Source organism: Coffea arabica, chromosome 9c (genome assembly GCF_036785885.1).
Source record: "Coffea arabica cultivar ET-39 chromosome 9c, Coffea Arabica ET-39 HiFi, whole genome shotgun sequence".
Taxonomy (NCBI): domain Eukaryota; kingdom Viridiplantae; phylum Streptophyta; class Magnoliopsida; order Gentianales; family Rubiaceae; genus Coffea; species Coffea arabica.
Genome location: NC_092326.1, coordinates 43,442,768 through 43,467,725, shown reverse-complemented (window position 1 = coordinate 43,467,725; position 24,958 = coordinate 43,442,768). Strand labels below are relative to the sequence as shown.

The 24,958-nt window shown below is 35.4% G+C and overlaps 2 protein-coding genes across 5 annotated transcripts; both read right to left on the bottom strand.

The window, feature by feature from the left end:
- Nucleotides 1-1,244: 1,244 nt before the first annotated feature.
- Nucleotides 1,245-3,182, bottom strand: LOC113708853 (aquaporin PIP2-7). Its single transcript, XM_027231513.2, has 4 exons — nt 2,712-3,182; nt 2,252-2,547; nt 1,805-1,945; nt 1,245-1,684 (listed from the first exon to the last, which is right to left on the bottom strand). Exons 1-4 carry the CDS (start codon nt 3,001-3,003, stop codon nt 1,565-1,567), a joined length of 849 nt encoding a protein of 282 aa, XP_027087314.1. The 5' UTR covers nt 3,004-3,182; the 3' UTR covers nt 1,245-1,564.
- An 11,624-nt stretch (nt 3,183-14,806) lies between these two features.
- On the bottom strand, nt 14,807-23,026 carry LOC113708852 (uncharacterized). 4 transcript variants are annotated; one of them, XM_027231512.2, is made up of 15 exons: nt 22,939-23,016; nt 22,738-22,802; nt 22,396-22,543; nt 21,592-21,729; nt 21,286-21,367; nt 20,314-20,390; nt 19,751-19,851; nt 18,924-19,026; nt 18,228-18,344; nt 18,078-18,142; nt 17,785-17,851; nt 16,728-16,806; nt 16,269-16,360; nt 15,461-15,604; nt 14,807-15,256 (listed from the first exon to the last, which is right to left on the bottom strand). In XM_027231512.2, exons 4-15 carry the CDS (start codon nt 21,724-21,726, stop codon nt 15,221-15,223), a joined length of 1,098 nt encoding a protein of 365 aa, XP_027087313.1. In that variant the 5' UTR covers nt 21,727-21,729; nt 22,396-22,543; nt 22,738-22,802; nt 22,939-23,016; the 3' UTR covers nt 14,807-15,220. The 4 variants fall into 4 exon arrangements, with proteins under 4 accessions (XP_027087313.1, XP_027087311.1, XP_071920873.1 ...); XM_027231510.2 differs by having other exon boundaries at nt 22,396-22,802; nt 22,939-22,998; XM_072064772.1 differs by lacking the exon at nt 22,738-22,802 and having other exon boundaries at nt 22,939-22,996.
- Between the last annotated feature and the right edge of the window lie 1,932 nt (nt 23,027-24,958).

Sequence of the window (24,958 nt, the reverse complement as noted above, 5' to 3'; positions counted from 1 at the left end):
CGTGTATCTCTAATGCAAGCATGGTACTATTTTTTATAAAAAATTTTCCATGAAAACATACTCATAAATTGTTCTTGAACTACCAGCGCACAAAATAAAAGCAAGATTCGTGATCCAACCTTTTATTCTTGTCTTTTCTTATTGACTCCAAACTACAAAAAGCAAAAGCAATTCATCCAAGGATAAGACTAACTACATCCGAATTATATTAGCCATGACACAATCAACAATTGTTAAAACTGAATCGTACCATCATGCTTTCGTTGTTTAAAAAGAGAAAGAACCCCCAAAAAGACAAAATGAAAGCCAATTGGATATGGATAATGCCGGGCACCTTCCCGCCCCGTTGCCATCCCTAGTTCCTAGGTCCTTCCCTCCATGGGGATACGATCGATTGTATTCATTTTTAACTGCGCGTAATTTTCATTGCACACGATGTAACTTGCTTTACACACGACATAATTTTACAACACTTTTTTATGAACTCCACACGTGATGTGAAAATCAAATTACATACTGTAATTTGAGCCGCACAAATTTTTGAAATCACACCGTAACCGTAAACCTTCAGGCACAAATTTTTGAAATCACACTATAACCGTAAACCTTCAGGAACGATTGTCTCTGACAACCGTTCCTGCCCCATTTCCCTCCGCCGGGTAGTCACAGGACCCCTGTGATCTTGGATTGGAATGTCATCAAAATTCCCACCGGACCGGACCGGGGCTCTTTTTCCCTCTGCCACCATTTTAACAATTCCTATTCTATTAGAGAAGGAACACTAGAAGTTTTCTTTATGGAGCAATCGTTTAAACTGCTCTTCTTTTCCCTATGCTAAAGTGTCCTGTATTGTTCGTCTTTTATAAGCAAGTCCAAACAAAACAAGGCATCATCAGGAGAGGGAAGGGTCCCCCTTCCCCTCTCTGTGTCACGTCACGCCTGCAGAAGACCCTCAGACCTTTTCTCAGGCTTTCCAGAGCTGCAGTGTGGCCTACCCTCGTCCCTCCCCCCCTAACAACTTTCTTTTCTCTAGAGAAAGAAAAAGTTAAAAGCAATTTCACAGGACAGGGCAAAAACCCTTTTTCTCTTTTCTTTCCAAGCAATGAATGATCATCCCCTCCCAACGCGTTGCTCCGGGAACTGAATTGGTCAAAATCAAGCTTAATTTTGATACTCTCCCCGAGGAAGAAAACAGAGCAATTACTCTTTTCTTTAGAGGGATGGAGGAGCAATACTTGCAGAGATTTAAAGAAAAACAACTCCACCAGCACTATTCATCATACCAAATAAATATACACAGCCAAAGACTAGCAACACATAGGAAAAACATTAAAAAAAAGAAAAAGATGGAAGCCATATGAAAAACAAATTAAAGGGAATGATGATAAGTTTACAAAAGAAAAGATGGGATGGTTCATAAATTAAATCCTCTCCCTCTATCTATCTAATACACACGGCGGAAAACAAGCAAGCAATTCCAGATATTGAGAGAGAATTAGGAATTCATTAATTTCTTCACGCCTCATGGACAGGTGGATGGATGGCTTTTTTTTCTTTTTTAACTTTAGTTTGTGGGGTTGCTCCTGAAAGATCCCAAGGCCTTGATAGCTGCAGCCCTCAAGATGTACTGATGATATGCTGCTGCTGCCAATGCCCCCACAAATGGTCCAACCCAGAAGATCCACTGCACCATATATTTGTAAAGAATTCCATTAAAATGATACTCCTGCTGCTTGCCGGATGCTAGCAACATTTTATTGTAGCAGCCCAGCTGTAGTAAATATTTGAAGAAAAAAGAACTTACCTGGTCATCCCAGACTTTGTCATTGTTGTAGATGACGGCAGCACCAAAGCTCCTAGCAGGGTTGATACCAGTTCCAGTGATGGGAATGGTACCCAAGTGAACCATGAACACGGCGAACCCAATTGGCAGAGGAGCCAACACCTAAGGACGAAAATGTTAAGTTAACCACAAAAAAAAACACACACACACAGATAGCAGAGTTGCATGACGATGGAAAATTCACAAAGATATGGTTTTTTTTTTCTCAATTGTAACCGTCTACTCCTGCTCCTATTCTAATCTATTTGAAGCAGTGAAGAAGTGATGCAACGGGATCATAAAACCACCATCAGAAAGACCACGCGAGTACATTACGTCCTCGTATGGATTTAAGGTATGATCCGGCAAAGAGAAAAAGGAAGAAAGGAAAAAACAAATCCAAGAAGAGGGAAAGAGGTAGAAGAATACAGGGACATGAGAATCACGAGCGCTTCTCTTGGGGTCGGTGGCGGCGAAAACGGTGTAGACAAGGACAAAAGTACCAATGATCTCAGCACCCAAAGCACTGCCCTTGCTGTAGCCATGCGTCACAGAGTTGGCACCCCCACCCCAAGTGTTGTAGTGGTGCTTCATGAAAGCCTTCACCAACCCAACTCCGCAGATAGCTCCCAGACACTGTGCCACCATATAAGCCACTGCCCTGAACAGCGACACCTTCCTCGCCAGGAACAGCCCAAATGTCACCGCAGGGTTGATATGCCCACCTAATTAAAACACGATTAAGCAGCAGCAATACATGACTACTACTACTTATAATACATATATATAAGCAGCCAACTAAGCTACCAGGGAGTGAGTGAGTAAGAAGAAGAAGAAGAGAAGGGAGGGCACGGTGATCGGCCATGCAGTTAGTTAGTTAAGAACGTACCGGAGATACCGGCAGTGCAGTAAACGAGGATGAAAATCATGCCACCAAAGGCCCAGGCGATGCCGAGGATGCCAACGCCGTCGCATTGGTCTGCGGCGTAGCGCACCTTGTGGCCGATGACGGTGGCGATGGTCACGTAGAGGAAAAGGAGGGTGGCAACGAACTCGGCGATGAGGGCACGGTAGAAGGACCAGAGCTTGAGCTCGGCAAAGTCCAAGAGGGGAGCAGGGGGCGGGTCCACGTAGTCCTTCCCATGCTGGGTCTGCCCTTCTTCACTCACTTCCTTTGACATCTCTTTTCGGTTCTTACTTTCTGGTTTGGGCGCTGTGCAGTGCTCTGTGTTGATGCGTTTTGTTGGTTTCTCTGTGCTGTTGTTTTTGTTTCTTGTTTGATTTGAGCTTTGAAGAAGAGAGAAGAGAGAAGAGGGGAAGGGGCGTGAGACTTTGGATGGGATAGGAAGAGTCTCTTGTCTTCAATCTTTGCTGTGGTTTTATGAGTGGAGAGTGGGGCCGGCAGGGATATTTGGATAAGAGTGGGGATAGTTTTGGAAATTAAATTTGAAATTGGAATATTTTGCAGTATTTTTAGTATTACGCTTCATCCATTTCAATTATTTGGTTCCGATTTTGAGAATTTATTTTTTTAACTATGATAATTTAATGGTGATATTTATACTTTTTTTTATAAAAAATTTTACTCTTTTTTTTTTTTTGTCGAAGCGAAATAAACACACATACTCAAACAATGAACAGACACGCAGAGGTAACATCGAATACACCGGCCCAAACGAGCAATTTAAGGTGGAATTCACGAGAAACATCCATCCAGTCAATTGATTAAAAAATTTTACTCTCATAAATTTAAATTTAAATGATAAAATATGTATATATAATAAAAATATTATATTAAAAAAATTAAAAATTAATTTTTTTTTTTTTGGCCGGGGGAGAGGTGGGAGCCAGTTAAAGAAGAAGAAGTGGAAAGTGGGGCAGATGAGACAGCGAGACCATGTGATGGGTAATCATCTGGAAGTTTGTGGCGTTCTATCTTTTGTATCTATCCATCCATCCATCCTTGTGTTTTGTTTATTTTGTATTTTTTTTTTTTTTGGGTTGGGGTTTGGTTTGAAATTGAAAGTCGAAAGAAAGGGAAGAAGAAACCGGCCGTCAGGCTGGCAAATGTATTTGTCTGTAATCCATCCTCTCAAGTCTCATCCCCCCCTCTCTCTCTCTCTCTCTCTCCTACATTACTCAGTCCATAGTCCCTTCTCAATCCAACGGTTACATGTCCTTTTCTCTCTGTTCCTTGCAGCATCTGCCCCACAACTTAAAGCAAATTCCACCCCATTTTACTACTCCTAGTACATTTTTTTTTGTCCCTTTTCTCTTTTTTTTTTTTTTCTGTCAATACGATAGATTCCTATATTAACGGATGTGAAAGAATCGAAGAAAGTCTAAGTTAGGCTCTGCTTGGATTGCTTGTTTCCGTCGAAAAATATTGGGAGTGTTTGGATACACACATTATTCCAAATAATATTTCGCTTGCATCATAAACACATTTTCCAACCCACCTTTTTATATTCCCAATCAACTTTTTATCTCACATACATCACATCACAAAAAGTGCTACAGTAATTATTCCAAATAATATTTCAAATAATACCCTATCCAAACAAACTCATTATCATTTTCCGTGATCACATTTTCCTATCACCTTTTTCTCTCATATATATATCAAATTGTTACAGTAATTTTTTCATAAAAAATGATGAAAAATGCAATCCAAATACAACCTAAGAATAATTCGGAGGAGACTGAATTATTATCAAATCAGACTGATGTACTGTGCACTCGATTAAATTTTTTAAGCAGAACAATTTTTTAATGTGACAAATTGACGAGAAGCAAGAGTTCCACCCCCGTCAAAATTTAATACATTAATGATGGCCACCAGGCTTTGGTACATTTTTTTTGTCCCTCCTCTTCTTTTTTGTTGGGTAGTTTGTAGGGTTGGACCCTTTTTTTTTTTCTTCATGGGAAGAGTGGGGCTGTAAAGCAAGCAAGTCCTACATCCTAAGGGTCACGTGAATTGTGAGATAAGTACTCCCTCTCCATCTGTCAAAACAGTTTTGGTGGTGAATATGTCTGATGTTACTGCTGCTGCTATTACTAAGAGTCCCTTTTCTACACCTACTACCACGTTTACAAGCGGCAGGTCTGGAGTTGGATGCTTGTACGCTTGAATTTGCTTATATTCAATCAAAGATTTCACCGTTAAAGTTCGCTTAAAGTAAAAGAGAATACTAACTGATAGCTTAGGAGTTAGGAGGTAGTCGCACTTCACCCCCTCAACCGTAAGTATAGTGGAGTCAATGGCTCGGTTTGGATCGTAAATTATTTAAGATATTTTTATTATATTATTTTTTATGATATGATATATGTGAGATAAAAAAATAATTAAAAAAATAAAACGACATATTGAAAATTGTAATGATGATACAAGCAAATAAATTTTTGACAAATAATCCTCTATCCAAAGTTGTTAAAGGCGGACTGGACAGCGAGGCTTAGATTTGGTCAGATCGATGAAACTGTTTTAAAAAATTTGCTGACGCCAATATTGTTATCATAATTATTTTATATTTTTATAAGTTTCAGAAATACAAAATGCTTCAAAAATATTAAACTTACAATTGAATATACATGGCTAAATATGTCCATTCTCCAAAATTACTTGAAAAATTAAATTAAAATAATGTAATGCAAGTCGGAGCCATTGATGCTAAATTGATAAAATGATAGGAATGAAAAATATCTAGATTTAGAGAACGGAAAGTTTATGAATGAGGTTAACCAGTCGAATTGAATCACTGATTTAATCGATTTTTTACAATTTTGACCAAAGCAAATTTATGCGACAAATTAAATTGGAAAGAACGATCAGTCCGATTCGGGTCTAACAACGTTGAATGAGTGGTGTGACCGGAATTGTTGTTGGCACATTGTATTGTTCGGTTCAATTAATTGCTTGGCGGTAACAGTAGTGTCTTTTTCCTGTAGCACAATTTGGTCCAACTCAAATTCTGCTGTCCGCTTGTCTGTGGCGTGGAACCACATTTCGTTACCGCATTGTATTGTTAAATTTCACTTTAAAATGGTACCTTGTTCTTTTGTGTTTGGATCGTAATTTTTTTGAAATTTTTGTAAAAAATATACTGTAATAATTTGATTGATATATGTGAGATAAAAAGATAATTAAAATACGTGTTCACGAAAAAACGTAGAGATTTTTTTAGTAGAAAATCCCTTCTCCAAACAAGAGTGCCGCCGCTTTCTTGATCTGGTGATTTGATCCTGTCCAGGTCAGTAAAACACAATCTTTAAATTGAAGTGGGATTTGTCCCTATTCATTAATCATTTGTTAGTAGTGTTGCTTAATAAATGTAAGGAATATATGATGATCCACTGCCTTTAATAAAACTACTAGAAGCCCAAGTCAGACATATGGGCACCAACCTACAACTACCACCAGTATATAATAGTACTACCATTACCATAATTGTCCAGATGATGTTTTTACTTGATCAAACTTTAAATACCAAACACAGAAACATAAAGAATGATACCATTTTTTTTTTCCTTCTAGAATAACATGAATCGACTTGTGTTCAATTTAGAGTTGTCATGGGATTTCTTTCAGCTTTTCTCTCTCTAACATTGCCTTTTGGATTGTATTTTTCATTATTTTCCATGAAAAAAGGCCATGTTTGGTTTGCTACTTTTCGTCGAAAAATTACGTTGTTTTTCGTGATCACATTTCCCTATTATCTTTTTCCTTCACATACATCACATCGCTACAGTAATTTTTTCATGAAAAATCATGAAAAATGCAATCCAAACACAACCTTACTGTAGCGATTTGATGTATGTGAGAAAAAAAATGTAATAGGAAAATGTGATTACGGAAAACGACGTAATTTTTCGACAAAAAACCACAACCCAAACAGGGTTTAGCAAAAAAAAAAAAATTTAATGGTAGAAAGCGCGGTGCCAATATGAATTGAAGTCCTGCATTACTAGTTGAAGGTATTGCAATTGTTATTAACTGGATTCTTTTTAAGTGTTGATAATCTAGTTTTTTCGACAACAATAACATTTGTATGACATAATATATTCTATTCTATAAAAAGAAGGAGCTTAAAAAAATTAGATCAATGGATTGCTCTGATACTTTCTTTGAATTTTTTTCACTGCAGGTGAGATTTGAATTTTTGATCAACGGTTCTTCGAACCGTGGTTCAGACGAAACACGTACATGATCTGGAAGTCTGTTGTTTGTAGCACACAGAGCCTTGGCGTGGAAATTAATTTAACTAGTGATGTAAGAGAGCCTTGGTGGTAAAGTTTCAGTTTAACAACTGGTCTCGCGGGGTTCTCACTTCTCATTGCAAAATGAGAAAACAAAAGGCATCTTTGCGCGACATGATTATTATTATAGATTAAGGGTGTATTTGATAAATTTGAATTCTGAAAATTGAAATTTGATGTTTGAAATCTCAATCATTTTAGTTAGTTAATGAACGGTTGAGTAATTAAATACCATGATATATTTAAGTATATATCACATTAAGTGCCTGTTTGATAACATACAAAAGTACTGAAACTGAATTCATTCAGATGTTGTGGGTGTTTGATAAATAAAAATTCACCTGTTGAACTTATTAAGTGGTGCTGAATTTGTATGTATTTTTTTCAGCACAAGAATCGTAACTGAATGCTTAATTTGATAAAAATCAAGATATTTACTTCAACTACTTTATCTTATCTACCAAATATATTCCTGTTTGTTAATTACATTCAAAATTCTTATCTAATTAAACAACCTAATATTCCCTATTCAAAATCCTTATATAATTAAATAAAACAACCTGATATTCTCTATTCAAAATTTTTTTTAACAATAGTATTTTTTTGCAATAATTTTCATCCACAAACATTTATATTTTGATATATATATTTTTGTGCAAATAAATATTATTTATATGATGTAGCTTATCCATACACACATGACTTTATGACACTATATCGAAATATTAGATATTGGTTATCTAATTTTCGAAATGCTTATCGTCCAAGATCAAAAAGAGAACATTTTAACCAAGCACATGCAAGATTGAGAAATGTAATTGAACGTGCTCTTGGAGTATTAAAAGCTCGCTTTCTCATTCTCAAAACGATGAAACCATACCATTTTCCTACACAAAGAAACACTGTCATTGTATGCATTGCTCTTCATAATCATTGTCATTTTCATACCTAACAATTTTAAGTTAATTAACTCACAGGTTCTATTTTCTTTTTGGATTAAAAGATAGAAGGGCAAAATTGTACAATTTAACTTATTAAGCATTAAGTTATGAATATTTATCAAACAGTATAAATAGATTCAGTATTAAGATTCAGACATTCATATATCTCTTTTCAGTGCTTAAAATTTAGCAAATTAATTATTTCAGTATTCAGAATTCAGAATTCAGATTCAGTGTTATCAAACGGAACCTAAGTAATAAGTGAATAATTTATCAGTTTTTTTGAACAAGTATTGCGAAAAAAATTCTGTGCTACTTAATTAATTAAGATATTGTATTTTTATCATTAAACGTATACAATTCTGTGCCACTTAATTAGTTTAAATGTTTTATTTTTTTAATCATCAAATGCGTCTAAATATATTGAGATTTGAATCAATTAAATTTAAATGTTGAATTGGACTATAAAATAAGTCTTAAAACTATTACAAGCGTGGTACTACATATGATTTATTACCAAAAAAAAAAAACTTTATTCTTCTAAAGTATAGTAGTTATTTTTACCAGAATGGAATGCAGAAGAACAAATTATATGGTTAGCCCACTAAACTTTTTCGAATAATCAAATTTTAGCCACTCAACTATTAATAGTTTGTTTGTATCCACTAAACTATCAAAAGTATAAATTTTGGACCATTTCATCTATTTTTATCGTTAATTCTGTCATATATAACTATTAATAGTATGTATTGTGAATCGTACAAATCTTTAAATCTGTCAGAGTTAACGGTGGAATCAGACGAAATGGTCTAAATTTTATTTGTTTGGATAGTAAATTATTTATCAAATTTTTTTTGCCTACATCATCAGCACATTTTTTAAATCACCTTTCTATCTTATGTACATCACATCAAAAAATATTACAGTAATTTTTTTTTTCAAATTATCTCAAATAATCTACTATCCAATTAAATAAATCTTATCCATTCAAAATTAGGGCTGCAAACGAGTCGAGCCGAGTCGAGTTTTGAGCTAATCGAGCCGAGTCTCGACTAAATTTTACCAAGCTCGAGCTCGACGAGCCGGCAAATTTCGAGCTCGTGCTCGACTCGAATCAAGTCGAGCCGAGCTCGAGCTCGAAAAAAAAATAAAAAATAAATATTTTATTAAAAAATAAATAAATAAAATAATATTTTTTTCTTAATAAATAATAAAATATTAAGGACATATACGTAATTTTACTATGAAAATAAAAAATAAAAAATATATATATAATATACGTAATTTTATTATTAAATAAAAAAAAAAATATATATATATATACCCAAGCTCGCGAGCCGGCTTGCGAACTAACGAGTTTAATAATCTGAGCTCGAGCTCGAGCTCGAGCTCGACTCGAGTTCGATTAACATCGAGCTCGACTCGAGCTTGACTCGAGCGGCTCGCGAGCGGCTCGATTCGTTTGCAGCCCTGTTCAAAATGTTGAGTGACTATCCGGATAATTTGCTAAACGCATGCTTTTGTTATGGTCGCCCAGACAGCAATAGGAGGGGTCCCAACTCCCAAGCTGAGACCGCAGTTTCTCATCCACATCCTCGTGCTCATACCAATTAATACAGTAATTGACCAGTGAAGTAGCTCTAGTAATCGTACCAGAGCACTCTCTCAAATCTTCAATCCATGGCCCAATCCATCATCATCACCATCGTCATCGTTATCAGATCCTCATCATCACCCAGTAGCTTAACCAAAATGAATCATGTGGTAAACAGCTGGCATTTCATAGAACAGGCGGAGTGGTCCCGCATTGTCGCCATGCCAAGGCCTTCATCTGGAGATGCCTCTACCTAATAAAATGATTGGCCTAATAGTAGAAGGTTTAAGTCCCTCCTCCTTGAGCTATATATAAGTGGAGGTTTAAATTTCATTTATAGCAGAAAAAATTTAAGGGCTATTGTCAGAATATTTCTTTGATTTAGTTGGATTTATATACCCACTAGTTCTCTATCACAGTCCCCTTAGACTTCCCCTTCCCTCTAGATTTTCGTATCTGGACTTTGTTGTACTGCGTGTATTCACGAGATTAGACGCAGAAAAATTAGTCTGGTAAAACTGAAATACTCCTTATGCTTGAAAAAAACAAAAAGAGATGTTTCTCGAGTATTCCTTTGAGCCTTTGGAGAAATGAAGAGATGGGCAAATATCGGATTTGGAGCTCCACAGTTTCTCCATTAAATGAGAGATACATTTACGGTTTTTTTTTTTTAAATGGCTATGCACTGTCCTTTTTTAGCCATTAAAAACTGTAACTTTTACATCAAATACCACTTGGAATTATTTTTTTGGATAGAGATTATTTGTAATGTTTTTCTTGATGTGACGTGTGTATAAGATAAAATGATAATTAAAAATATAAAAATTAATTAAAAAATATACTTATGCGGTAAACAAAATAATATTTAAAAATAATTATTGTATCCAAACTCGCTCGGTACAAGTTGCACTCATAATTAGGATGCGACCGCTTGCAATTCATGGACCAAATAGGCCGAACTTGGATCTTGATTGCTCATTTCCTTTTTTTTTTTAATACTAAATAAAGCATTTTTAGTGACTTACAATTATCACCTTGATTTGGACCATTAATTATACAGCGTGTCTTCCGGACCGAACCCATTGGTTAACTTTTTTTTTTTCCATAGACAGAAAGAACACACACACCTAATTAGATTAGAACGCTCAGAAAGTCATCGTCAAATTGAATCAGAGACTAATCTAAGGAGGATCCACAAATCAACATCATCCAATCAATTGATGACAGGAGGTGCGGCTGAGGATTTTAAACGCATGGTTAGCTGGTCATCAATCTTTTTGGATAATTAACTTGTCTTTTCAATCCCCTTTATCATTTTTAGCTGCACATGGCAAAATACATGAGATTGGACGCAATTCCATGCAATTGTCAAAGAATTGCACCGTACACTACTGCGTAACGATCCCACACAATTTGGCCTTGTTCGAAAAGTCATTTTCTATAAAAAAAAAAAAATTAACGATTTTCATAAACATATTTTTTTAATTACATTTTATTTTTAATATATTAAATCGTTGTAGTATATTTTTCTATAAAAATTTTAAAAATTGCAATTCGTGAAGTTTCTCGCACTCGACTATGGCAAATGATCCCGCTGCAATTTCAACATAACGCAATAATAGATATGTTTCTCTTTTGGCCTAAAATGGTACCCAAAAGAACAAAGTCACGAAGTGATTTGAGCCATCAAATCCGCCCGTTGCTTCTCTTCGGTCTGTAACGGTCCCAATTCTTCCCGTTCGGACATTTTGGCCTACCACCGTTTTTTTGTTGCAGCTACCCCCGAAAACAAGTTAAATGCCAAGAACCCCCACCTTCCCAAAGGACAGCGACCCCTCGCTGCTTTTCAATTTCTAACCTATTCTCTTTTTTCTTCTTTTTTATATTCCTTGTTGAAGATGATGACCTCTTCTTTATCCGATTTTGCCGCATGAAAATTGAAAGGCGATGGCAAAGTTTGCGATGGAATGTGGCCGGTATATGTTCATTTAAAAATCGTACTACTAACATTCTTCTACCTCCTTCCTAACTCCCGCAGTCCCAGTCCAAGTCCCACATCATTTTGGCCACGCACGCCGTGCGACCCTAGCGTACGTCGTCGTCGTCTTCTTCTCCTTCATTTATTTATTTTTTTCGACAATGATAATAATATTTGTATAAGAGATGTTTTGACATTTCATTTAGATTTTTTCGACCGTAGGTAACATTAGAATTCCTGACTTGCAACCCAGATATCCTTTTTGGTGATCACTGAGCCAAAGTTGAATGATTTTCGCCTTCATTGACTAACTTTTCACTATATTTTCTCTTTCCCTCTCTGGTGTGCGATGGCTTGTTTTTTCAACAGCCTGAATCAGACTTTTGTTGTTTTATAAACCTAATCCCAGAATTAACCTCAAAAGCCGGCAACTCTTGAGGCAATCCCAGGGACTTATATCCCAACCCAAACCCAACCCCAACCCCGATGTGGGACAAATGTACCTATAGGGGGGACCTGCTGCTAAGTGGGATACTACCACCCAATACCCTTTCAACCCTGAGGCAATTTGTCTTTTTTCAACAGCCTGAATCAGACTTTTGTTGTTTTATAAACCTAATCCCAGAATTAACCTCAAAAGCCGGCAACTCTTGAGGCAATCCCAGGGACTTATATCCCAACCCAAACCCAACCCCAACCCCGATGTGGGACAAATGTACCTATAGGGGGGACCTGCTATGCGATGGCTTGTTGAAAATGCCAATTGTTGCTTCTGTCAGCGGTCACTCTTTAAAGCTAAAACTATAGTATATATGCTTCATGAGGAAGAGGATTAAATTTAATGCATCTAATTAAAAACTTACTTGTAGCTCCATAAAGCGATAATTTTACATAGCTGGATTTTTCTACTAAATGCACTGGTTAAAAACTTGTATTTAAATAAATGTATCTAAACATTTTAAGATTGGGAATGCTATTTTAATTTAACCCGTGCTCTTGGGACATTGATTAATTAAGTCCCCTATCTTATATATATACTTAAAAGTGCCAAACTTTATATTTGAATTTGACATGGAGAACAATAAAATACACGCTCTAAATGAGGTGTAGTTGTGATAATGAATACGGCTTTTAAACTTTTAACTCCCCAACTATTAAATAGGCAGCTTTAACCCTCAAACTAATTAAAACACATACTCATAACTCTTCCATCAATAAATTTTGTCATTACATCTAACAAAAACAACGCCAAAAGTGTCAAGAATCACCTCCACTATTCTATTGAATATAAGAACTCAAGTTGAAGGAAGGACTACGAGCATATATTTTAATTAGTTAGAGGGTTACGAGTGTTCATTTAATTTAATGACTGCAGGATCAAAAGTTGAACTTTATAATGGTTTGAGCGCGGGCGAGGTATTTTGTCCTGCCGTAAACCCTACTTTTCGTTCATTTCTTCCTGTAATGGGTTGAAGAATATTTACTCTGTCATCATTTTATTATTCTGCCCTCATTCCGTCACAGTATTATATTACCCAAAATGGTTTGCTTTGGGTCTAAGGTTTGCAATTTCTTCAGCGTGGGTTGGCGCAAGTGATGCCATCAAAGCCCAGAAGTCTTTTAGCCTATTAAGAATGTCGAGGAGGAGGATAGCAATTTGGTTGCAATCCGCATATTAGTTATCAAAATGGTAAAAGAATTGATAATCATGCCATCGAATTCATTGTTGGTAGTTGAAAGAAACAGGATACTTTTTGTTGGGTTAAAGCAAGGATCATCCATCCATATGTTCCTACCTAACCACCTCAAATTCGATGAGTTCGTTGATTACTTTAAAACTACGAAGAATAAGCTGTTTGGGCTTTGTTTGATTTTGGGAAGGCCTCAAAATGATAAAGGGACTTTGGGGTCACTTGCACAGTATTTCTTTGTGCTTTTGTTTGCAGGTGTTGACTGCGACATATTAGAACAAGGATAATAAAGGAACTTCGTAATGAGATTAGATTACTAGCCCGCTTAGCTTTGTTTGGATTGTAATTATACACAATAAAAAATTTATATTATTTATGAACAGATTTTTCAATCACTTTTTTTACCTCACACGCATCAAATCGCTACAATATATTTTTCTATAAAAACTCCTAAAAATAGCAAGATCCTTTATGTGCAACATCAACCATATGCTTCAACCTCGGATTGTTGGTGAGGAACATTATGAAACTGTGCAAAGGGTTAAGTGAACTTTACAATGTTATAAAGAATTTCAGGATATTATAGCTATTCTCGAGTTAGATGAATTATCCAAAGAGGATCGTTTAACCGCAGCACAAGCACAAAAAATTGAGCGCTTTTTTTATCACAACTTTTTTTCATAGCAGAAGTATTTACTGGTTCTCAAGAAAAATATGTTGGTCTGACAAAAACAATTAGAGGATTTCAATTGGTCCTTTTCGGAGAATTAAATAGTCTTCCTGAATAGGCTTTATCTGGTAGGTAATATCGACGATGATACGGTAAAAGCTATGAACTTAGAAATGAAGAACGATTTAAAGAAATGACCTTAAATCTTTGTGGACTAACGCCTAATCGAATTGTTTGGGATTCAGAAGTAAAAGAAATCATTTTACCTACTAATAGTGGTCAAATTGGCATATTACCCAACCATCCCCCTATGCCTTAATGGCCAATGGTTAACGATGACTCTTATGGGTGATTTCCCTAAAATAGGCAATAATAAAATCATTGTTTTAGTAAATGATGCGGAGAAGGGTAGTGACATTTGATCCACAAGAAGGTCAACAAACTCTTGAAATAGCGGAAGCAAATTTGAAAAAAGCTCAAGCAAAGAGACAAACAATTGAAGCAAATCTAACTCCCCAGCGAGCAAGGACACAGGCTATCAATGCAGTTTGATTTCATAACTAGTTCATCCGTTCGAACAATCCTGTTTCAAATCCTATTGAACTCCGAAAGATAGCAATCTAAACAGAATTTCGAGTGTCATGTATCTCTCTCCTTTTTTTTTTCAGCTTCAGAGGGAGCAGTACTACTAAATTTTGAAAACGAAGTACTGAATCTGTTAGGCCAAAACATCACGCAAGTGCGAGACTAGAACTTCGTAACCAAAGAAATTGACTTTCAGGTGCGATGCCAGTTTCGTTCTTTTTCTGTTTTCTGTTTATTGGTGCTATTTTTCTGTTTGCGTGGCTACGCAGTGCCTCTTCGTATGCTCAATTCATTTGATCATCTGTGAACAGTGTATTTACACAATCAAAATCGAGGGACTAACTCTGTGAGAGATGACAAACCTTCATCCTGATTTTTTTGCCTAAGCAAATAATTTGACACTATTGTTGATGATATTGAACATTGAGCAAAGACATGGGGCTTCCAGGAAAATGCACTGCTCGGGTTTCAACAGCCTATTAATATGGGTGTCCGTCCATATGGAGGGCCACCGACTCGACGCCACATCCTCGACTGTCAAAAACGATACTGCTACAAAATAGTTGGTTGTTAGCCTCCTTCAGCTGCTACCAAGAACATATGCCAGAATCATAATCATAAGAACGCAACCCCCATCTGACTGATGCTAAGGAGGTTCTGGTGGCTTCAGAGTTAGCAAAAAATCATTTGTGTGCTACGTGTGTTATGATCCAGTGAACCTGAGGATTCAGTAAAAGGAAAAAGGGGGGGTCAATTCTTCGAGAATTTCAAGCTAAGAAGCTAACAAGCAGCTTGTATAGAAGGAAAAGGAACACCAGAAAAGACTGGCGAAGGAAGGAAGAAAACAGGAAGATCTCTAAGACCCTAGTCAAATCAGCTAATCTTTTCTTAAGTCATTTAGTTGGTCGATTCTATTGACTTACGATGTTATTCTCCGGAGCTCTCCAGTAAAACCCTTGAATCATAATTACAGCAATATTTGAAGTTACAAGGATGAAGATGCTAAGGGAGTGCTTTCCCATCCATTCCAACACACAAGTTAAGCGCCTCCATCCACAAACATCAACCTTCAAGTAAAGAGAGCATGTAATCAGTAATAACAAATCATTCTCATATAATTACAAACAGGACGGATAATTATAGTAACATTAAAAATCAAATTCAAGTTCAGACTACAATGAGCCGGAGATGACATCACAACATTCAAAGACTAGATACAAGCTCCTTTATGATGGACTTTTGTCAATTCAATTGAAAAGTGAGTCTAAAAGGTTCTTAGGGCTATAGGCCACGACAAGAGTGGGTCAAAATGGGGCTCACTGGTTTCAGATGGTAATATGCCTAATATAAGTACCTGCATGCCAAGTCAAATTTGATATTTCTCTTTTGATATATTGAAATGCAAGTCAACTTTCTTCAAGGGAGATTAATTCAAAACGAACTACTGTTTTTCTATTGTTTATCGTAATTTTAAACTGCACAAAGTAGTGACTCCACACATGGTTCACTTAGAATGATACTTACCCTAAATCTGAATTTTAAGTTGGGATGAGTCGGTAATGAAGGTATTGTGTGTTTTCTTTTGGATGAAGTGGTTTTAAAGTGGAAGAATAAAAAATCTGTTATATGGGGAAGGGGGGGGGGGATAATTTCTTATTGACCGCACCAGTCACAAACAATGTAGCACAGTACACGGACACATGAAAGTCAGCATTTCAATCAGAAACTTACCAGTACATAGAGTAAGCAAAATGTAATTCCAGCAGTTGCCGATGTCACCAGTAAATAACTTATTGTGTACAGGGATTTATTCAAGGGAATACCTGGAAGGCCAACAAACAGTATACTAAAATCTGATTCATTGTCATTTAGTTGACAATAACATATAAAACTTCCAGAGGGGTAATCTCAAATAAAAAAAGGCAACAATCTGACACAAGAATGAATTGGATAACCACATCAATTATGCTACTGCATGCTCCAGTACTTGTTTCTTTGAATGTATCCATTGGGAACAAAACTCTTCACGGAAAATGCATTTCTTGACAGGTAAACAAGCCAAAAAGTAAAAGAAAAACACCTATATTTTTAGCAATAATACAAAAGATTTTATTGCTACAAAGGCAAATGCCCGACCTTTTATATATGCATTTTCAAATGTTGGCGTAGCTAAGAATCAATAAAATGTACCTATGAAGGAGAGCAACAAACCAAGAGCCAGAAATGAGAATGACAACAGGGACCAGTTATATAGCCGCTCCTTATGGTCCTGTAACACAAATTTTTTAGCCTTAGCTCCACTCTGATACTGACATAAATAGAAGAATACAAACACAAATAGATGGCATGACAACAGAAGTGGCTTGATCAACTAATTAGAGTTCTAAGAACTCCTAAATATAATGCAGGCTTCTGGATTACCTCTCAGAAGGATGACTTTAGTCGGTCAATGACCATGGCCAGTGATGCATAAACAAGTAATTAGTGGTAACATTAATCAAAGTACTATAGCAGCAATCTTATTTCTTACATAAAAACAAGTTGTACGCCCTTAAGGACATATAAAGTTACATGATACGTGATTTTCCACTTAGCTCCACTCTGATACTGACATAAATAGAAGAATACAAACACAAATAGATGGCATGACAACAGAAGTGGCTTGATCAACTAATTAGAGTTCTAAGAACTCCTAAATATAATGCAGGCTTCTGGATTACCTCTCTGAAGGATGACTTTAGTCGGTCAATGACCATGGCCAGTGATGCATAAACAAGTAATTAGTGGTAACATTAATCAAAGTACTATAGCAGCAATCTTATTTCTTACATAAAAACAAGTTGTACGCCCTTAAGGACATATAAAGTTACATGATACGTGATTTTCCACCTGTCTCATGCAAAATAATCAGCTGTGTAAACTTAATTCATCAGTTACTTTTAACATAATTATTCTTGTCTACAGCGCAGTCCAACGAATCTGCAACAGGCAAAAGATCCAAGTGCAATAAGCAAGTAATACAAGTACAAACATAAATATACAGATATACATCCACATGTTTGTATTTGCTATTCACATCCTCTTACTACAAATAAAATCTTCATCACACCCATTGGGTGTCATGATTTGAATGATAGAATTGCTATTTGTGTTCACAACTAAGGCCTTCTTCACGCTAATTGTGTGTGGGGATTAGAATAAGAGAAATATGTTGACCATATGGAAAAGCAAAGTGAATGCAACTCACCTGAAAGTGTACAAGAATATGACCAGATTGCAGTCCAAGAATGCAACTCACAGCAGCTGTTATTGAGCTGCAGAATATGTTGGTTTAACTAAATTAATAATGTTACAGGTTTGGTGTGAAGGAACCAAAGCTTAGAATATCTTACTGTTACCTATTCTTTTACTGAATCAAATAACCAACTATTGTTCAAAATAAGTAGCAATAGGAAGAGGAGGTACAAGGCTAAAGGTTAAAATGAGAAACCAAGAAGACTCGATAAGCACTTTGACTCATTGGTGTAATCAATAGGTTACCTTAGAATACCTTCAGGCTCAAAAGGTGCAAGGCACCAAGAAGGCACACTGTTTGTATTGCATTCCTGTCAAAAACAATATCACATATATACTGATGAACTGCATGGTGCTATCTGAACATTACAACAACTAACTTTCAACTAGAAATACCTTCAGATTTCGATATACAGGTTTATTATACAGATGTTGAATACCAAGAATATATCGATCAATCATTCCAGCAGAGTTACAACCAGGTTGTAGATCACCTCTTACAGAACATTTCACCTACAAAAGGATGAAGAATTTTGTACTTACATGAGTAACAAACATAAACATCAATAATTCAATGTACAACTGCAGTTGTTTTAAAAAGTAAATACAGCAGGCAAAGTTCTTTGTATACATTTGAAAACAGACAAACTGAAGATAAGACAAAACATTCTGCAACTTGTAATAGGTTTTAAAAAAAAAAATTGCATTTTGCAATGCTACGAAGTGGTTGTAAGTGGATATTATGTAGTTATAGGTTTGTCAATATTACTATTGTAAAAGCAGAAATAACTTTCATTTTAAAAATAGCTAGTTTGGTTCGCACAACCAAAAAGTTGCAGATTTCACCCTGAACTCGAGTATTAATGACCATACCATTTGATATGTAATTTCCAATTTGCCAACTTTGAAGAACATAGCACAGCAACTAATTCACAGAATTCTCCAATCAATTTACCAATCACAGGCTAGAAATCCTAATTCTTGGTTTTTTAGGGTTTACAAAAAGCAGAAAGTACCATAATAATCATGTCTAGCTGTCAACAACAGTTGTGAATGGGTAAAAGTAAATTTTAGAATCATAAGCACTCTTACCTCATAAATGCCACCGTTATTTGCAGAGATAAATTTCCAATCAGGGACATACAACCCGTGTAATAATCCTACGTATACAGCAACCAGTGAGAGCACAATGAACCTGAAAAGACAAGGACGCAAAAACTGTAACAGAAAAAGAGAGCCATGTGGACAACATTAAAATTAAGTCACCAAAGGTCTACGAATTCAGTGGAAGACCATGTGGTATATCCCGTAGCCACATGGGTATAATGATTAATGATTTCGAAAAGTGATATAGTGATGTATGAAATAAAAGAAAGCCCATGCTGCTATTGCATGTATTACATGGTCTACAAGTGAAACCATAGGCCTAAATATTTGCCAAAAAATGTAAGACTTAAAAGAATGCTCATTATCGCAAAGAATACTTGGCACAAATTGAATAATATAAATACATAGTTAATAATTTTAGTTAAATAGGGATTTATTTCCGTTATGAATATACTTAATCTATGATTGGACTATCAAATTTGCATAATTTAGCAACTTGCAATGTTTACAAGGGTGCAATAGCTCCTTTATTACCATGCTAAAGTATTTCAAAAGTTTAAACATTTTATACATCAAAAGAAGTCTCTGCAACAAAGGCTTTTTTTTTTTCTTTTGAGCAATTCTGCAACCAAGTTAACAACTTCTATTTGAAGATTTTATCATGAAACCCCTTTCTAATGAAATCCCGTGAGCAGAGTTCTTTGTTTCGAGAACGTACCATATAATGAGTTTAATTCATAACTTTAGACTATGAAAGGGAATAACAAGAGGGAGAAAAAAGAAAAAGAAAAAGAGGGGAAAAAAAACCTTACCAGTGACAAAGATAATTCCCTGGGAAACCTTCCTTCCTCCACCTTCGACGTGGAAGCCAAATCTCACACAAAGCTGCTACAAGGTATCCAATAGCTATCCTCTGCACTGGTCAAAATTGGTTATAAACTTTTCCTCAAGATGGTAGATGAAAAATTTGCCAAAAAAAAAAAAAAAAAACAAATAAATAAAAAGTATTGAGCTGCAACAAGAACTCTTTTGTTCCAGGACTCAATCAGATAGCGAATGCTGGATAAACATACTTCCATCATAGAATGATAATGAGAAGTCATGCTACCTTACCTTGCTTGCCCCAATCATGGTTTCCTATACTTTTTCACAAGGGGTAAGAGGAACATTGGTGCGAGGGAGAAGAGTAGAATATAGAGCTATAGTCTGGTGGTTTAATGACTCTTAGGATACACCAATCACCACTAGAATTGTGTATGATTAATTTGAAAAGGCTAGTGTAGTCATTTTGTTGTAATCAATAGCAAGGAATAAAATACTGTGCAGGTAAAATGGCACCTACAAAATTCCAAATACTGTGAAAGTAAAATGGCACCTGCAAAATTCCAAGAATTCGTAGTCTTTCAATGTCCACGCCATATGTCATTGAAGTTACTCCATGCAAGTAACCGCCTAATACACACAAAGCAGTGCCATATTAGTTACTAACCTATAAAAACGTGAAATCTTCTAGCAGCAACAGCATGCAAAACTTGTTTTTTTTCCTTCTTACGAACTTCCAGCATTAAAGAGCACAAACAAGATATGAAGAAGAAAGATCCCAAGACTTTGACATGGGAGAATAAACATCGGCTTTCAAAAGTACGTCACTTTTATGTTCTTCGGATATCTGTATATACCTCATTCTGACCTAAAGATATGATTTTCAGCAGAACAAGGTGAATATCAGATTTTGTTGATCAGTAGGCTCCAATTACCAAGAAGGCTTAAAAATAATTTACAGCATCCTCTTTCGTTTCTTAATTTGATTGCAGACGGTTTTACTGAAGTAGCATAGTACCAAGAAGAACAGCTCACACACGGCCCACATTGTTGTCCTCTTTTGTTCCTTAGTTTGAGTAAAAAATTTTAATGTAAGTAGCAAGTATTACCAAATTACAGGGTATTAAGCCACATAAGAAACAAGGTTGCAAGAAACAGAGTAGATAAAGAAGAACGTGATGTTTCACTCTAGCAGACAATTTCACACTGGATGCCAAGTAGCAATGTAAGCATTTCAAAATTCAGATGACCCCAAATTCACCATAATATAGTAAACCAGCTGTCAACCATATGGAATGCAAATAAAAGCCTGATTCTTGACTTGCCAATAAACTGAATACTAATCCTCTTAAAAAGTTTCAAATACTTGGTTTTTATGCATTCTAATAATAGCGAAAACTTTCCTGATAAGTGAGGATGGCACTTTAAGTTTGCACAAGGAATTGAAGCTTGCACCAATTTGAACATGGGATAAAACATATAAAAGAAATTAAGGGCTAACAGGTGGGAATTGTTTGAGCATTACCTTGAAGAAGAATGCCAAGGAAGAAGAGCTTCAATGCCCTTAAAACTACCTTCCATGAAGCTTGTATTCTGTCTGGGACTTTCTAAAATTATGAAGCCAAAAAGCAGCAAGCCCAATTAGATGCAATTATGTGGGACTATAAAACTGGTCAATTTCTAATGGAACATCAAGTACAGCAAATCCTCTTTTTGAATATGCAATCAATTTTTAGTGAAAGTCAATGATTTGTGCCTCAGTCATGATGCTTAAACAATTATACACTCCATCAATGTAGAATTTGGACCTCTTTTGCGACAAAGTGTATACCTTGTATACAATTGCCAGGGAAACTCCAGCAACAAAAAGGAAGAAAGGCATCACAAAATCTGCCAAGTGTAGACCATTCCAAGGTGAATGAGCTATAATGGGGAAAATGGAGCCAGCATAATCCACAAGCATCATAAGCTGCGTAAGCAAAAAAAATAATTGCCAACTGGAAAACAGCAGAAACATGCAAACAAATATAGGCAATAAAATTAACTGACACACAGAGCTCTATGGCTTTCATGGAAATGCGCTAATTTACAAGAAAACACGTACTCTTTTGGATTAAATAAACATTTTAAGTACAGATTAGGTACAAAAAATTAGTAAAATGTTCGTTTTTTTCCCTAAAGCCATGCAGCAAAAACTACAGCAATTAGCATAAGACAAATAGAAGCAAAAACAACATTAAGGGTGCCAAAAAAAAAAAAAGGTGCTATAAGGTCATAAATGCCAATTACACAAACAATTTTTAGGCCATTAATGCTTATCGCATAAACAACACTGCATAAGAAAACGAGAAGGAAAAAAAAAAGAAAAAAATTTTAAAGCATGTTGTATTAGTTAGCAGTAGTAGTATTAATTAGCTATAGTTAAAAGCTCGTGAAATTATAGCGGTTTGACCAATAAGAAATGAAAATTAGGCAATATTTTGTTAACAGAGTAATTCTAGTAAAGAGAAAAAAAATCAAAAATACAAAAAAAAAAAGAGAATACTGGTGGTATAGTAGTGAAGTAATCAAATGGAGTCATAATGCAAAAGTAAGATGGGAAAAACGGAAACTGCTTGGGAGTGAAGATGCTTACAAAAACAGAGAGTCCGCGAAAGACGTCAAGGGAAGCGACTCTAGGTCTAGGAGGAGTGATTTTGTTATCCTTGGCGGCTTCAACGACGTCTTGCTTGTCTTCTCCAAGATCGGCAACGGCGACGGCAACCGCAGCATCGGCGTCGCGTCTCCGCAACAGTAATGGCTCAAAATCAGCCATTGATTATCACAAAGCATAGAATTTGGCCCAAACAAAGAAAGAACGATAGGTTGCAGTTTTTATCGCTTTTTTTTCTAAAATCAAACAAAAATTTTTGATTTCTACTGCTACTGCTGCTACTACTTTAAATCAACAACAAACCATCAAAATCTATCCACCTACCAGTAGCAGTAGTAGCAGTTCAATCGAGAGAAAACACCTACTCCACCTAATTTATACTGCTGGACCTGCAAAATAATACCGCTAGTAGTATATATTATTTCTATTAGAAAACAACGTGGTTGAATACTGGAGACTGAAGATAGGGCCAGGAGCATAATATATATAGTGGTTGAGGAAAGGGCGGAATTCTTTCGTCGTCACCTTCTTCTTCTCGTTCTGCTTGGCGCCTTTCTCTCAAGCTTTACACGTCCCCTTTATTCTTGCTTGGTCCGGCAAGAGTCGCAATTGCTACAGGTTTCAAATAAAATAGCGCTTTTTTTAAAAAAAAAAAAAAATCATTTTTGAGCGGTGTCCCTTTTTTTATTATTAATTATTTTTGAAGGATTATTATTTTTTAATTATTTGACTACTACTGATTACTGAATTCGTTTTATTTATTTATTATCTTTACTAAAAAAAGAAGAAGAGAAGGGTAAATTCGTATATATAGCTTTTGACCCTTCATTTATAGCAAGAGTTGTAATTGGTACAATGAGAGTACAATGATTCCAAATTTTGTCGGCGTTGAGTTAGTTTTTAATAGAAAAAAAAATGCTTTTTTAATCATTTTCACTCGTGTCCCTTCCCTCCTTTTCTCCTTTTTTTTCTCTTAATCAATAATAAAGATTGTCTTTTTCTCGGAAGGATTATTATTATTATTATTATTGACGACTACTAATTTATTTTATTTATTTATTATCTTTACTAAAGAAGGGAGAGATTTAAGAAATAAAGAGGAAAAAAAAGAGAAGAAATTGGACCCAAGATCTCTAATTTTTGAAAATATTACTAAATTCATATATTTCTTTTGACCCTTACTTACTCCAAATTTTTCTTTTTTTTTTAAAGTATTTATTTCTGAAAAAGCAATCGCCACCTTTGTTTCCCCTATATATATATATATATGGTATTGCCATTTGTGAAAATAGAGCCAACGATGTTTGGATTGTCAATTATTTCATTTTATTTACACCTTATTTGCATATACTGATTTGCTTGAACCATCAACACATTTTCCAATCTTCTTTTTATCTCACATATATCATATCAAAAAAGTACTACAGTACCTTTTCACAAAATTATCCCAAATAATTTACAATCCAAAAACACACATAAACTATATAATGTCTAAGAAACTAATTTTCAGAAAACAGGTAAATACCTTCAATAAACTATTCAATTGATTATTGGAACAATCTGTAGTTCTATTTCCCCATTAATCAGATGAAATGAAATTTAGTTTCAAAACAAAAAAAAAAACCCTCCTATTGGATTTTTTTTTTGTCAAAATCCTATTGGAGTAGTTAGAGTGGAGCTTTTGGTGGGCAAGTGCAGCAATTCCATCATTTCTTTAGTTAGGCAACTAATGGGCTGATCTTTCGGCCTGACTCAATTTAGAATTGATTAGACCTCATTTCTACCGCAGAAAGCAAAAGCAAAGGCCGGTGCAACAATATGCAAGCATGACTCATTAGGTGAAACGTGTTTGATTATATCACAAGCATAATTTTGGAGATATGGATTCGTGTTCCCTTCTTTATTACTCATCGTTTCTTTCTCTTCTCTTTTTTTTTTTTTCTTTAATCAATAATATTCTTTCCGGAAATTCTACTACAGTTACCTATCAAGGCTACGACGGCTTGCTTGTAAGTTGTAATGAAAATTTACTTCGTTTTCAATTCGGTGATGCTTACCTTTTAACTTCCATCATTTGTAGCTAGACACCATGCATATGAATCTTGCTTGTCAGACTTCTATCCAAAATCCAGATCATAGTAATTTGAAGCTGAAGTTACGACTTACAATCAATCTTGAGTACAAACTCAACCCTAATTGTTTATGTGAGTTTCAATCCCAGTCCAAGCAGATAGATCACGTGAACTTAAGAGTCGAGTTCGAGCAGCTAGATCGAACTTATAGGGTTTCTAATTTCCCTTGTACGCGCACCCCAAAAAAATGAAATTAAAAATAAACATGCGAGCACAAAAAATGGGAAAAAAAGAAAAAAAAAATACTACTTGAATTTTTTTTTTTTTTTTTTTTGGTTTTAGAGAAGAGTACAAGCATTATAAAGGGAAGAGAAAAAGGGAAGAGTTTGAGAGTCGAATCAGCATCTCATTATCATATAACTAATATTCTTACCAATTAAGATGGGCTTTGAGGACAAAAAAATACTAATAAA

What these genes read in the sequence shown, in the direction of transcription:
- LOC113708852 (XM_027231509.2), bottom strand. Translation starts at nt 22,575, where the DNA reads ATGGCTGATTTTGAGCCATTACTGTTGCGGAGACGCGACGCCGATGCT. An exon ending in CTGTATATCGAAATCTGAAG is followed by an intron (nt 18,143 to 18,227) that starts GTATTTCTAGTT and finishes TGTTTTTGACAG; the next exon opens with GAATGCAATACAAACAGTGT. An exon ending in ATATTCTTGTACACTTTCAG is followed by an intron (nt 16,807 to 17,784) that starts GTGAGTTGCATT and finishes TTTGTGTTACAG; the next exon opens with GACCATAAGGAGCGGCTATA.
- LOC113708853 (XM_027231513.2), bottom strand. Translation starts at nt 3,003, where the DNA reads ATGTCAAAGGAAGTGAGTGAAGAAGGGCAGACCCAGCATGGGAAGGAC. An exon ending in CTCGTGATTCTCATGTCCCT is followed by an intron (nt 1,946 to 2,251) that starts GTATTCTTCTAC and finishes TTTCGTCCTTAG; the next exon opens with GTGTTGGCTCCTCTGCCAAT. An exon ending in ACAAAGTCTGGGATGACCAG is followed by an intron (nt 1,685 to 1,804) that starts GTAAGTTCTTTT and finishes TATATGGTGCAG; the next exon opens with TGGATCTTCTGGGTTGGACC.